Source organism: Pezoporus flaviventris, unplaced genomic scaffold (assembly GCF_033815535.1).
Source record: "Pezoporus flaviventris isolate CSIRO_AGI_PZ_B2104156 unplaced genomic scaffold, CSIRO_AGI_Pfla_v1 ptg000013l, whole genome shotgun sequence".
In the NCBI taxonomy this organism is placed as follows: Eukaryota; Metazoa; Chordata; class Aves; order Psittaciformes; family Psittacidae; genus Pezoporus; species Pezoporus flaviventris.
Genome location: NW_026892561.1, coordinates 6,967,372 through 6,980,834, shown reverse-complemented (window position 1 = coordinate 6,980,834; position 13,463 = coordinate 6,967,372). Strand labels below are relative to the sequence as shown.

The following is a 13,463-nucleotide window of genomic DNA, read 5'->3' as shown; positions in this document are numbered from 1 at the left end:
TGAGAGTCACATAACCAAATCACAGAGGGAAGTGACTTCTAGGACTGCAATGTAGGAAAGACTTCACTGAATGGGAAAACACCACTGACAACAATGTCACTTTAAGCAATACTGACTGACTGACTGATTCCTGCCTTTCCCGCCCCAGCTGATCCAAATGTTTGCCAGCAAGGCCAGCACTACATCACTACTGGGTCAACAGTATCAGGTGCATCGAGGGGACCACAGAACCCAAAGCAGCAAGCTTGCCTTTGGAAGCAAGCTGTGTTTAACACAAAAGCCCAAAGCACATTTTGGAAAAGGCAGCATCTTTGGGAACCTGTGCAGAAGCCTGTGTAAGATGATAAGGCTCTGACCCTCAGCCAGCTAGTGTGATACACTGCAACTGAACCGTTCCAGCGGGTTTTGAGTTTACTCCGAGTACTAAGGACCATTTTAAATATGTAAAACCTAGAAGACTCAATTCCTTATAAGCACAGAATGGGGACACCACAGACTTCCTAACTATTACGCCTACCAATAATTATTCCTGGCTATTTTATGCTCTACAGTCACTGGCAATACTGTCATCCCTTATGCCTCTCTCCTATGCCACTTAAAATTCCACCTGCCTCTGATGTCCCTTTAACAATCTTTAGCACTGTTTATGTTAGAGAACTGCAGTATTTACCTGAAATATTAAAATCTGCTCACTGCTCTGCCTACTGCAGGGACTAAGGTTCCAGGGATCGTACACACCTCTATTAAACAAGTGTATCTATTGACATTACTGATACAAAACAAAGAAACACATTTTAAAAAGTATTAGGCTTTAAATGTGAACAATGTTCTGAACTTTCAACCAGCTTTAGCATTTTATTAAATAAAGTATTTTAAATCTGGAGAAGGCATTCTGCTAATTTTAATCAAATCCAAAGGTCTTTTTAGCTCTTGAAGGGAACAAAATCAAACATCTAATTTGTAATGCACTTTGATCTACAGACCTTTTGAAAGTATCTGAAGTCAAGCTAAGGCTGTTCTGCTCTGAACCTTATAAAGCACAACACCTTGTCATGGCTGCCTTTAAAGGTACCAGTATCACCACAAAACCTCAGGACAGAATGAGTGAAACAGCAATGAAGAACCCATCTGTATGGTCTGCCCAAAGCATTAATGAACCAAGTCACTTCTGCTCAGTAACGTATGCCAGGATAATGTTCCCCATCATAAGGAAAGAATTGCAAATATGTAATTACTGGTTTATCCCTGCTGCATACTACATACCTCCTGCCTACCTGTCTTCCAGAGGTGTAGGGAGAGCCTAAAGAGAAGTGAAGTAAGCAGCTCTCCAGTACCTTAAAAAAACCCCTAAACTATGGGTTGGGTGTTTCCCACTAAGGGTATTTTATAAGCCAGTATTTTACAAGGGTTACTATCACTACTATAGTACATTTACATTTAAATTTATTCTGTTTGGAGCTGAGAAAAACATATTTCCTTTGGAAAAGAGCATCAAATACTCCAGACTATTTATCAAATATTTGTGTTGAGGCAAGAGACTATAAATCAAGTACAGGGAAGTACAGATCTGCATTCCAGATGAAGGATAAGAGGCCTGTCACTTGCAAAGAGGAGAGTCAACGAACTCAACACAGAAAGACACTAAGCAATAAAGAGACCATTCTCCTAAACAGTATTATAGTAATTCTTCCCCTTGATACCACCACTGCAGCCCTACACGACCAGTCCCCCAAACTGGGAAGGGCAGTACATTCCAGTTGTAGGTACTTCCCATGCAAAACAACAGGCTAAGACTGGGGGACTGAGCATACCCTCTCTGCCCCTCCCTCCACTTGGATTATTTCCAACCCATTTTACCTCAAGACCAGGACAATATGAACAAACTCCACATTTATTTGTCTGTGACTAGGGCACGACAAAGACATGTTCACTCAGCATTTTTCAACATGTGTACAACACCTGGGTTACACTTTGCAAAGTTTTCACTGTCTGCTATGTTTTCATTCCACTAGCTTAACATTTTCAGCACTTTCTTTAATTGATAAAGCATTATCAAACATCAGTGCCGAAAAGTCACGCAAGACAATTCAGTTTTAAACATGTCCTATAAACACAAAATAAACTGCACAAATAATAAATACTCCACTTGTTTGGTCTTGGCTTAAAAACCAAATAAAAAGGGAATAAGCAATCCTAATCCTGTGGTCTGATGACTTGCTGCAGCTGGTATATATATTCTTATTGGATGTTCATAGTGTTTTGCTGGAGCGTCCTCTGTGATCTTGTCTGTGAAACTCTTAGAGATCTTACAGAGAATATTCTGTGCAGGCTAGGAGTTAAACAACATCATCCTCCTATCCTATGTCCTACAATAAACTAGGAAAACATTATGGGTGAAATCTTCAAGGTTGCATAGTTCATCTCCTTCTCCCGAGATTTAAAACACTTCAGCTCTACCCTTACCCATCAGATCTCTTTGAAAACAAACTAAGCAATGCCCTCCTCCACCAATTTGTAGTGATCTTCAGGCTGCAGGAGCCCAAACATTAAACGCAAAGATGTCTCAAAAAGTATCAGAAAAAATGAGTTTGTTATCAGCAGACTGGAATTCATTATGCAGCTATTCATACCTCCACTGGAATATTTTTGGGGGAGCTGTAAATCAAAAGAGATTATTAGCATACCACACTCTCCAGCGTATCTCTACAATCTGTTTTGGTTATTCTTACAGCTTGAAAGCCTGTCCCTGTACCTAATGCCTAACCTAAATACACTCTGCAGTTTCAACTCATAACTTATTTTATTCATGATAGATATGGCAAGCTGACTAACCTCTCTTTGCAGATACCTTTTAAGACATCTTTTCTCCAGACCAGTACTTCAGTACTCGCTGCCTGAAAGGCAATGTCAGCAGGAGGGGGTCATGGGGTAAGCCTCTTAGACCACCCTGTATTCCAGCACAATTTGGCAGCAGAAACAGTATATAATGTCATATTCTGGGATCAAATATAGTCTATTTAAAAAAAAACAAACCAAACACCCACCACCACCACTCCAATCTTACTGCTGAAGCTCCAAACTTTTAAGTTCAAAGCACTGAGGATGAAAAAGCTGATGAGACCCACCTACCAAGCATGACAGCTTGCAGGCTGTGACAGGATGTCAGAGCTGCCTCCCAGTTATACCTACAGGTAACTTTTTTAAGCTGCTTTGTAGATCACCTGCTGATGTCTGATGAAAATACAAGTTGTATAAAGCTGTTTCTGAGCTAAAGATTCCCTCCCCCCCCATCCTCACTATTTCTTTTACAGACTTAGTTCTATCTTCTTTACAGATCTTGTTATCCAGCCATAAGTTTCCCAAAGTCTGATGGTATCACAAACTGAACAAGATGCTTTCAGGTGAAGACCTAACACTCCTCAGCAGAATGGGTAAACTGCTTTATACCTTATTTACAATGCTCTTACACGTTCCAGTATGACAAATGAAATCTTCATGACAGTGATGCTGCTGACTCATGACAATTTAGGAACCACTACAACCCCTTTATACTCTTCCCACAGAACTGCTGCGTAGCCAGCTGTTACTTGTCCACATAATGCAATATTCCTAAGCACAGTAATTTGAACCCATCTACACCAAAATGGCTAAAATCAATGCTATTGATTTCAGGCCATTTCTTGAATTTGTCAAGATCATATCATCTGTGTGTTCAGTGTTATTTCAACATAGAGAAGTGAAAACACAGAACAGTACATGACCCAGGACAGGCCCCCTGATGTGAACACTCTTCCTTTGAACATATCTAGGTCCTGCCTTTTGCTGGATGTTATGAGGGGAAGCACTCCTCAACTCTTTTCAGTATTCTGGAACTTTTCCTACTCCCACAGGCTGTCAGTTCCCTAAATACTGTAGGATACATTCCATAAGCCCCAGCCAACCTGAAGACATTAAAGTCATTATTAACCTGTTTCTCTACTTTAACTAGAGTTCAAAGTAAATGAAAAGACAGTTTGCCCAAACTAACAGTAAAAGCTCGCAACACATATAACATTTTCATGGTGAGAGAGTTTCCTTGGTGAGTTTTTTAAGATTAGCATCAAAAGTCTTTTTAGACCACCTCAGTTGGATCCTGATTAATTCCTTAACGATGGATGATGCATTGGAACACAATGGCAAAACACTCCTTTCTGCTGAAAGGCTGGAGACCTATAGGAATCTTCACTGTACAAATCCACCAGCAACTTTGTGAATACTAATATTTTATGCGCCCAGAATAATACCATGTACCTCCATGGCAGACTCAGTCCTTTATTTACAAGGTAATTGTTCGTCACAAACTGATGATGACAAATTCCAAGAGAGTGATGATCATTGCCACATGCTCTGTATGTTGCAACTATGCTATGAGGGTCACAGAGATACCCAGGAGAGCAGACCCTGCCACACTAAACCCCTATCCCTGCTGCCAGTCATTCTTGGCCATACCACCATTCACCCTTACATTTACCTGAACCTAGAACAGACACTGAAATAAAAGTGCTCCAAAGGAAATGAATTTAAAATTCTACATTTTTTCCTGTGTTGGAAAAGGGGGGGTTCCTAAAACCAGGGACATGCATTTAGACAAAATTATACGCCACCACCACCCTCCCCCACTTTTGCTTATTAACAGCCGCCAACATCTCACTATGAAGCTGTGATACTCCTTTCAGGGTGGAAGGTAACACTATGAAAACACTGAAGTGATAACAAAATTCAAGGAGAGGAAAAAACAAAACAGAAAAAGAAAACAAAAAAGACATTGGCATTTTTGCTAGAATGACTGTAAATCCTGAAACTTCAGTAGCTCCCAGTGAACTCTCTTGTGTACAACAGTCCCTGAGGCACAAGGTCATACTCTGCAAAAATATTTGTTTCTGAGCATCATTTATTGCAGAAAACCTCAAGATATTGTTTGGATACACTGGTTCAAAGGGTTTTTGTTAAGGCAGACCTTGGAAGTGGAACTATTTCAGCTTAGTCATTTCACGGAACTGCATACAACAACAGTTTGTAAAGCCTTTCTGCTGTTTTATATACAGAAAGGTCTGAAAAACATGAAGTGTTAAAATTCTTCTTCTGATGTTTTGGAAGGGCAGCTAAAGAAGGCAGGAGCTGCAATAGTTGAGCAGATTTTAATCAAGAAATTCCAGTTTGCAATGGTACAGCCTGATCACTAATATGTATGATTAATTTAACCAATGTGCTTCCCTTCCCACTTATTGTCATGCTAATGGCCTTCACTAACCTAGAATTTTAGGTCTGCAGAGTGTTTGTACATACACGCATGGGGAGGTGGATACTTGGCCACTATCAATCTCTTCCTAAATCCCCTCCCAAAAATGTAAATTTATCTTATGACCATACAGTAACTCATTAAAGTTTGGCACATTTTCACAGGAACATATTAACTTACAGTACACAAGTTAAACAACATCCTGGCATTCATGAAGTATTCTAAGCAGGACCACGTTTCTGCCAACTTCACTGGTTTTCATCAAATCTGACAAGTAAAGAGAACACACACTTCAATGACTTACTGAAACAAAGGCCACATACGATTTACTTCGTATCCTGGTCACTATGTAAGTGGCAGTAAAATGTCTACTTAAACTGCTAGAACAAAAAAGTAGCAGAAGAAAATCTAAACCCCTCCTGCCTCTACAAATACATTAACATGAACTTAAAAATCCCAAACAAACTTCCCAGTACACACACTACCCCACCAACTGCAAAACTCAGTAAATATGACCTTTCCCTGGATAACTTATAGCAACTGTCCTCCTGTGGCTGTGTTTTCACAAAGCCCTAAGAAAACGCTGTATCCAGGCAAGAGCAGCCAGCACTTTACTGAAGAGAGGTGCTTTATGTTTTAGCTCTACTGAACAGTCACAGCCCTTTTCCAATCTGTTCATACAGATGAATAAAGCACACTCTGAAGCGTACTTCACAACTATGTCAATTCAGCAGCTACACAACTAACTTCAAACATCTTGCAACACTGAAATCAAATTAAAAGCAACTTTAATTCTTGAGCCAATAGTTTTTGATCACTTGGGTAAAGCCAAGAACTATGTTATCTGACACCCACACTCCTGAAGAAATTCACAGATCCAACCGCAGTATTTTTCTGTATTAAAAACAAGTAGCCCACAATTCTTGAAATACTTTTTTGCATTTCATGAAAATGCTAGCAAAGATTATTTTTCCGTCATGACTTAATCTCCTAATTTAAAATAGGAATGTCAAGAGGCAGTGACACCATGGACAAAGCAGCCACATGTGAGACAAGGTACACATTACCCACAAAACGTTCTCAAAGTAAAGTATTTTTCCTAACAATCAAAGTGTGCACTTTCACTTGATTTGTTACATATCACATCTGCATTCGGCTAATCCTACTTCTGAGACATCAGCAGAAAACACAGAACCTTTTTTTTTTTTTTAAATGCCATCTGTTCCTTGCATATTTTCACTTTAAGTCTTAGTATATCTGCAATGGAAACTTCTGTGTCATACAGGATTCAGACTACAACCCAGAGATGAATACAAAACACAGAGGCTGCACTTCCCTAGAAATAAGAAGCAAAAAAAAAAAAAAACAAACAAACCCAAAGGAAAAAACAAACCCAAAGAGGGAAGTACCACCTGAAAGTTTTCTGTTCAAAATACGAAACTTGAAACAAGCTCTTCTTAAGGTACGTTTCTCTAGAAACGATCAGAAAAAATGTCATAGTAAAACCCACACTTAAACCTGGTGATTTTATTTCTTCCTGCTACTGCTCTATACCTATTTCCTTCCCAAATCAGAGACTGGAAGTTCAAAATACAGGTCTCCACATGGACGAGCACGAGGAACCTTTCCACCGAAATACCAGCCGTATCCATTCACAAAGTAACATTTGCATAAGCTTTTTTCGTAACCACCTAACATTTTTATGGAAGCAACGTCAACTCCACAGAAAACTCAACTTTGATGTCTTCGCAATTACCTGTTTTCTTGTCTCCATACCACCCTCTTGCTGTTTTCATACTCCACTCATTTGCTTGCAACGTTTCAGAGTATATCAATATTACTAACACTCGTGTCACTCCGACCTCGGGGGCGGGGAAAGCAAGGCCGACTTACCTGGCCATGTTAATAATCATTCCACATTTTTAAGCAATGCTCTTACACGATTCCTCCATTACTTACAAGGATTTAAATAGCGACTGTTCCTCTAAAGCTGTTTAAAAACTTGTAAGTTGTGAAGACGCCCACTAACCGCTCTAAAATCGTTCCAAAACAGCTTATTACTAAACCGAAGTGAATTCAAAGTCTGAAACGCATCTTTGCAATGCTAGGTGTGAACACAGCTGTCCTGATCCAGTCCAGCCACAGCCGCACGCAAAACTGCAGGCCAACAGGACGTAAAATACACCGGACACACAGAAATAACTTTCACGACGAAAGAAAAAGCCACCTCACGCTCACGCCAAGCGCTGCTTTGCTGTGCTCAGATAACGAGGGGCGCCTGACAAGTTTCCCGGCCGCCGTTTGCCCTGGCCCCGGTCGACCGGGGCTGCAGGGGCTCGGCTGCCCGCAGCACACGTGTCACCGCTCGGCGCCTGCCGGAAAGCGCGGCCGTGAACCCCGCAGAGCCGGAGGGAAACGGCCCGAGCCAGCACGGATCCTCCGCTTTCGTTTCCAGCTCGCAATCAAAACAGCCCCGGCGCCTCACCCGCGAACGCTCCGCCCGCCCGGGGCCGCCGCGCAGGAAGCCCCGGCCTGACCGCCCCCCCCCCCCCCCCCCCAACCGCCCTCCGGGGACTTCACCCCGCAGCCCCGGCGAAACGCGGCGTTCCGGCCCGTCCTTCCGCCACCTCCCCTCCTCCTCCCCCCCCACCGACCGGCCAGCTCGATGACAGGACAAGGCTAAACTCCGGGCGGGAGCCAGCAGGCCCGCGGCAGCGCCCAGGCCGTGTCCAGCGCTCCGAACTTCCCGGCTAAGCAGGAAACAATAAACGACGGAGCCTCGGCCCCAACCGCCCTCCCCCGGCCCGGCGGCCCTGCCCCGCAGGGAGCCCCTCGCCGCCGCATTCGGGACTGGGTTCCCCACGGGACCACAGAAGGACGCGAGGATGGGAGCGCACCGGGCCGAGAGCGGAGGGATTCCCCTTCCCTCCCACCCCCCCACCCCCAGGGCGGCCGCACCGCCCGCCGCCAACCGCCAGCGGGGTCCCGGCCTGGCGGGAGGCCGATCCCGGACCGTTCCGGAGCTGCAAAGCAGACGGGAGGTGACAGGCAGGGTCCCGGGGTGGCTGCCGATGGGGAGGCGCGGCGGGGAGGCGGAAGGAGGGGTGTGGGAGCCGCACTCACCGGCCAGGCCCCTCTCGCTGCCTCCTGCGGCCCCAGAACCATAACAAAGCTCTGCCCAAAATGGCTGCCCGGCCCTGCCCGGCCGGGGGCCGGAGGGGGCGGGGCCTGCGCGCGCGCGGGGCGGGGCCGAGGAGGCGGAAGGGACACGCCCCCACACCTCCTCCCCGCCTCCCCCGGCGGCCACGCGAAGCGCTCCCCACCCCCGCCCCACCGCTCAGAGAGGCAGCGCGCACGGGGCCTCATGGCCCGCCGGATGCCACCGGAGACTACATGTCCCAGAAGGCCGTGCGCCCCACCTGCACCGAAGATCGGCCTGTCGCGGTGCCGCGGGGCACGCTGGGAGTTGTAGTCCTTTCTGCGTGGGTTCCGAAGCTTGAAAAGCAGGCTCGCCCCCACACCCCACCCCCGTAGCTACTCCGGGGCCCTTCTTGCTCCTTGGCCAACTCCGTCGCAGTCTTCGGTGTTCGGCGGCAGTGGAAGGAGCCCTCTGCTGTCCCCGGCCCATTTCCCCGGTCCGACGGAACAATATGAGCCTCGCCTGTTCCTGCCCGGACTCGCACCGCTGTGCACCGGGGCCCTACCAGAGCGCTTCCGGGGGCAGAAGAAGCAGCCGCTGCGAGGGGCGAGGGGCAGCGCTGGCTGTGGAGGCCGCTGCCGGGAGCCGGTGGGTACCGCCGCGGTCACAGCCGGTGCCAAGCCTGCTGCAGTCCGCTTCTGCCGAGCAGCAGCACCGAGAACCGGGAAGTGAAGTCCGCGGGTGAGCTGCTCGCCTTTCCCGGTTAGTGCTGCAGCCCCCTGCAGGCAGCTCGCCCGCAGCCTGGGGTGAGATGAAGCTTCCACTCGTTAGTGGTTAAGGATAGGGTTTTTTCCCACGCGGGAGGAATTGGCCGTTTATCAGCTGCGCGCAGTTATTTACCCCGTCAGGGGAGGATCCTAAACGGGAGCCGTCTCCGCTTCCAGATTTTGAACTAGAAATTGTTCTCGTAGCAGTTATTCCAACTTTAGGGTTTTAGTTTATAGAACTACCTGAAGCTAAATATCCTGTAGTGGACAAATAAAGGTTGAGCACATACAGTGCTTATCTTCAAATACACATCTGTGAGTCTTGCATCTGATAAACAAGTCTAGACAGTGACTTAACTTGAGGCATAAGACTAACTCAGCTATTCATCAATTTCAGACCACCTGTCCTGAATTTTTCTGTTTTAGGGCCTTGATAAAGCAAACATGTTTCCTCTCATACAAAGATGCTGCTTCCACACACCTTTCAAAGTAAGTTTCTGAGGCCTTTTTTTGTTTTCTGTTTTTTGTTGTTGTTTTTAATTAAAATGACAAAAAGTATGACCAGAACACTGGGAAAAAACAAAGTGAATTATAAATTGGAGTAGCCCCATGTTGATTTATCACTGAGCCTTTCTGAGAGATTTCCTAGTTTGTGCAGCAGCTCTGAGCCAAAACTAAGATTTTATAGTTTAAAGGTCTTTTCCCTCTCTCTTTCCAGTAGAATAGCAAGGAGATAGTAACTAGTTTCTGGGGTGACCTTATCCTACTTCTGTAATCATTTTATAGCATTCCTTTTTAGAGTAGAATATAACATAAAAATGGTTAAAGAATGCATGTGTGGGTGGGAGTATAGATGGATACACAAACCTCTTGTAGTGAGTAAGGTTTGCTTACTATGAAGAGCCTAACTGCTCTTCATCAGCTAGCTTGTGAAAGATGTATCAGCATAATTAGTGACCATAATTAGTAACCACCCCAAAACTGAGAGTATAGGCAGCTGTTACGGGACCTGACTTGGAAAACTGCTTGGTACATTATTTTGTAGGTAGTGTAGGTATGTGTAGATCCATAAGACTACATTGTAAGATGTTAAGAATGAGTTTTATACTTGCAGCTCCAGAAGTTAACTGCGCCGAGGCTACTGCTTTATGGAAAGAATAAGACAACTTGCTCTTCCCTTGGCCTCTGGCTGCAGAGAGATGTGTGTCCTCTCTCAAGATCTCCACACCTCAACGTAGCATCGGTATATGCAGCCAAGCTTCAGGGTCTTCACACCTCTCTCCCATCCTTCAAGAGGAAAACCCCCAAGGAATCTGAGACCAAAGCCTCCGGTGTCTTGAAACGAAGCATGGAATCGCTAAAGGATTCTCCCAAGCCAGCCCTGTACTTAAGCCTTGGAGGGCTGATCCCTTTTGTTTCTATACCGCTGTCAATGGCCATCCAAGGGACCTACTACCCAGAGCTGGCATTTGCTCACATAATGTATGGTGCTGTGACAGTCTCTTTTCTAGGAGGGATGAGGTGGGGGTTTGCTCTCCCAGAAAACAGCCCGGCCAAGCCAGACTGGCTGAACCTGGGTAACAGTACCATTCCTCCTCTACTTGCCTGTCAAGCCTTGCTCTTTAAAGATGTCACTCCAGCTGCAGTAATGCTAGTAATGGCCTTGGGGATAGCGCTGCATTATGACATTTCCCTTCTTCCTACTTATCCTAGATGGTTTAAAGTACTGAGGGTAGTGGGAACACTGGTGATGGTATTCTCACTGTTAGCTACTGCAGCACTGAAGGCTGTTTCAGAGATAGAGCAAAGTTACAGCAAGAATGAATGGCGGAGCACAAAGTAATAGATCAACAGGGAAAAAGCTGTTTATCTGCCAGTAAGAGATTTGTATTGAGTTCCAGAAGAAGTAAAGACTTGTGCTTGGAAGTTGTAAGATGGCAGGGATCATGATGCTTATTCATGAAGCAAACAACTTAGCTAGTTTAGGAGGAAAGGATTGTAAATAGCAATGTCTTCCAAGGCAGGCATGAGTCTATCCTTATTTGTAGAACAAAGTATCACTCTTGAGATGCTACTGAAGTTAAAATGGAGATTCAAATGACATGGGTATGAATTGCTCTATGCTGAATCATTAAAGTATCTGGTGTAACTATAATGTGTGATAATATTCTGTGGTGGGGAAAACAACTGTGTAGTCATGCACAGTAATGAGGTGAAAGTTCTAGTTTAGCGTTTAAAGCAGCAGCAGAGAATTTTGTAAAAGTACACACATGTTCAGTAAATATGTTGTGGAACAAAACTCGTTTCAACTGAGAAGGTGCTGAATTTGCTATGTGATTAAGTGATAGGCAAGAAAAGATAGGCAAGGTCCATTGGCAGGGGCAAGGTAAGGTAGAACTCACCTTGTCATCCAGGTGCTCTGACAGGCTGGGGACAGCTAGAATCATGGAATGGTTTGGATTGGAAGGGTTCTTAAAGGTCACCTTGTTCCACCCGCCTGCCATGGGCAGGAACACCTTCCACTTGATCAAGTTGCTCAAAGCCTCGTTCAACCTGGCCCTGAACACTGCCAGGGATGGGTCAGCCACAGCTTCTCTGGGTAACCTGTTTGTCTCAGAGCAAGCAGAAGTGGACTTGTAGCCTGCAAGCCCTCCATGATGAGCCAATTACTGCAGAAGCATATGCTTTTTGTACTTAAGTCTCCTAAAACATCATTTAGGGGGATGAAGACAAAGCTTAAGTTACATGGATTTTCTTTTCTAGAGTCAGCTATTTCAAGAAACTTAGGAAATTTTATGTCAGCATGTTTACTGTTGGCTTTTTAAGTATTTTTTATGTACAGTGTAAGTTGCAAGAAAAAAAAACTGAAAAGTGACATCCACACGCAGTCTTAGTACAAATTTAGATACTCCTCATAATTTTCTTAATGCAGTATTCTTCACTGTTGCTGTATACGGAATAAAGCACTTAAAATTTGTATCTATTCTTTTTGCAAAGAATAGATGCTGAAGAAAGACCTGTTTATCTTGAAGACAGTCATCTTCTTTATGGTATTGCTGAAATAGCAACTATATACATGAGCCTCTAACTTCTGCAACATGTTAACTTTTACATGTTAACAGCATCATAGGTGTGAAACAGTGATGTATTTCTGCACTCTTGAATATAAAGGAAGTAAAAATGAGTTTGTGAATGAAAAGAGTTTTCTAGTCTTTCTTACTTAGACATGGTGGTTTTTTAAGATGGTGCTCTTCTTTCGACCTATCTTTGCCTTAATTCAGGGAAAGAGGTGGAGAGTATCAGAGAACATAACTAACTTCAAAGTTTCATTCAAGCATGATGGAATCGACTGTAAAAATGGAGGTGACCTCATACAACAGCAGACTCCCTTAAGCTCCACTGATCCAAGAAGTTTATGGGTAGGGATCAGAAGTGAACCCCTAGTTCCCAAACAAATAAAATACAGCTAAAGTCATGTTCCTCAAATAGTTCAATGAGGGATCCTGAAAGTAAAGAAGAAAGCCTATGAGATATAACCCATCATTTGATCCTAGAGCAGGCTGCAGAGTTGACAAGGCAGCCAGGCTTCCAAGAAATCGGAGTGATTTTATACTAAGAGGAGAAATACATGTCTGTTTTACTACTACTGTGTTACTTGCAACTTTCAAATAGTCCACATCTATAAATGATCTTCTCCTGGTGTCCCACAAGGAAATAGGATTTCCAGTAAAAAAAAGGACCTATTATATGAAAGTGGCAGTAACAGGAAACCAACCTACTAAAGAGCATTCCACAGTCAGTTCTGAAAATGCACTTTTATTATGAAAAGCTATTTAAAACAAGTTTAAATTAGGAAAAGAATATGAGAGAATAGACTTTAGTTCACACACGTAAAATATCTTTGAAGTAAAAGCACACACAAGATTCTAGAACCATCAGAAAAATAAATGCTCCATCATCAAGTATGTGTCAGTCTGGCAATCTCCCAACCCTGTGTTAGAATGTAAGACCAAGATTCTAACAGTACCTGCAATGCTTACCTTGAAGGACTTTATTAATGTATTTATTTGTTAATTTTACAGAGGGGATATTGACCTAGACAGCATGAATGCTCCTTTGTCTACACAGTGCAGGCTTCCTGTTTTGTGACATTCCAGTTGTGGTTTTGTATTCTAGAGTAACACTATCAAAGTTCAAGCAGCCTTATTTCAGACTCCATTCAAATCATCCACAGTTGTGCAGAAAATGCAATCATATTGTGCAAAAAGCAACTTCAAGT

At 44.1% G+C, this 13,463-nt stretch overlaps 2 protein-coding genes across 5 annotated transcripts in view; one reads left to right on the top strand and one right to left on the bottom strand.

Annotated features, from left to right (window-relative positions):
* The window catches only part of GPBP1L1 (GC-rich promoter binding protein 1 like 1), a 33,702-nt gene extending 25,154 nt beyond the window's left edge, over positions 1 to 8,548 (bottom strand). The window contains exons 1-2 of one of the 3 annotated variants that reach the window (XM_061451380.1): positions 8,402 to 8,505; positions 5,459 to 5,545 (exon numbers count right to left, since the gene is read on the bottom strand). The gene's annotated coding sequence lies outside the window, so the exon portion shown is untranslated. Of the gene's footprint in view, positions 1 to 5,458; positions 5,546 to 8,401 lie in introns of all 3 variants that reach the window. The other 2 variants (XM_061451379.1, XM_061451381.1) reach the window with 2 other exon arrangements.
* A 528-nt stretch (positions 8,549 to 9,076) lies between these two features.
* TMEM69 (transmembrane protein 69) lies at positions 9,077 to 11,856 on the top strand. 2 transcript variants are annotated; one of them, XM_061451378.1, is made up of 3 exons: positions 9,077 to 9,179; positions 9,611 to 9,673; positions 10,299 to 11,856. In XM_061451378.1, exons 2-3 carry the CDS (start codon positions 9,629 to 9,631, stop codon positions 11,025 to 11,027), a joined length of 774 nt encoding a protein of 257 aa, XP_061307362.1. In that variant the 5' UTR covers positions 9,077 to 9,179; positions 9,611 to 9,628; the 3' UTR covers positions 11,028 to 11,856. The 2 variants fall into 2 exon arrangements, with proteins under 2 accessions (XP_061307362.1, XP_061307361.1); XM_061451377.1 differs by lacking the exon at positions 9,077 to 9,179 and having other exon boundaries at positions 9,455 to 9,673.
* The last annotated feature ends 1,607 nt before the right edge of the window (positions 11,857 to 13,463 follow it).

Excerpts from the sequence above, each read along its gene's own strand:
- TMEM69 (XM_061451378.1), top strand. The coding sequence starts at position 9,629 with ATGTTTCCTCTCATACAAAGATGCTGCTTCCACACACCTTTCAAA. Across the intron at positions 9,674-10,298 it reads GCTTCCACACACCTTTCAAA|CTCCAGAAGTTAACTGCGCC; the intron begins GTAAGTTTCTGA and ends TTATACTTGCAG.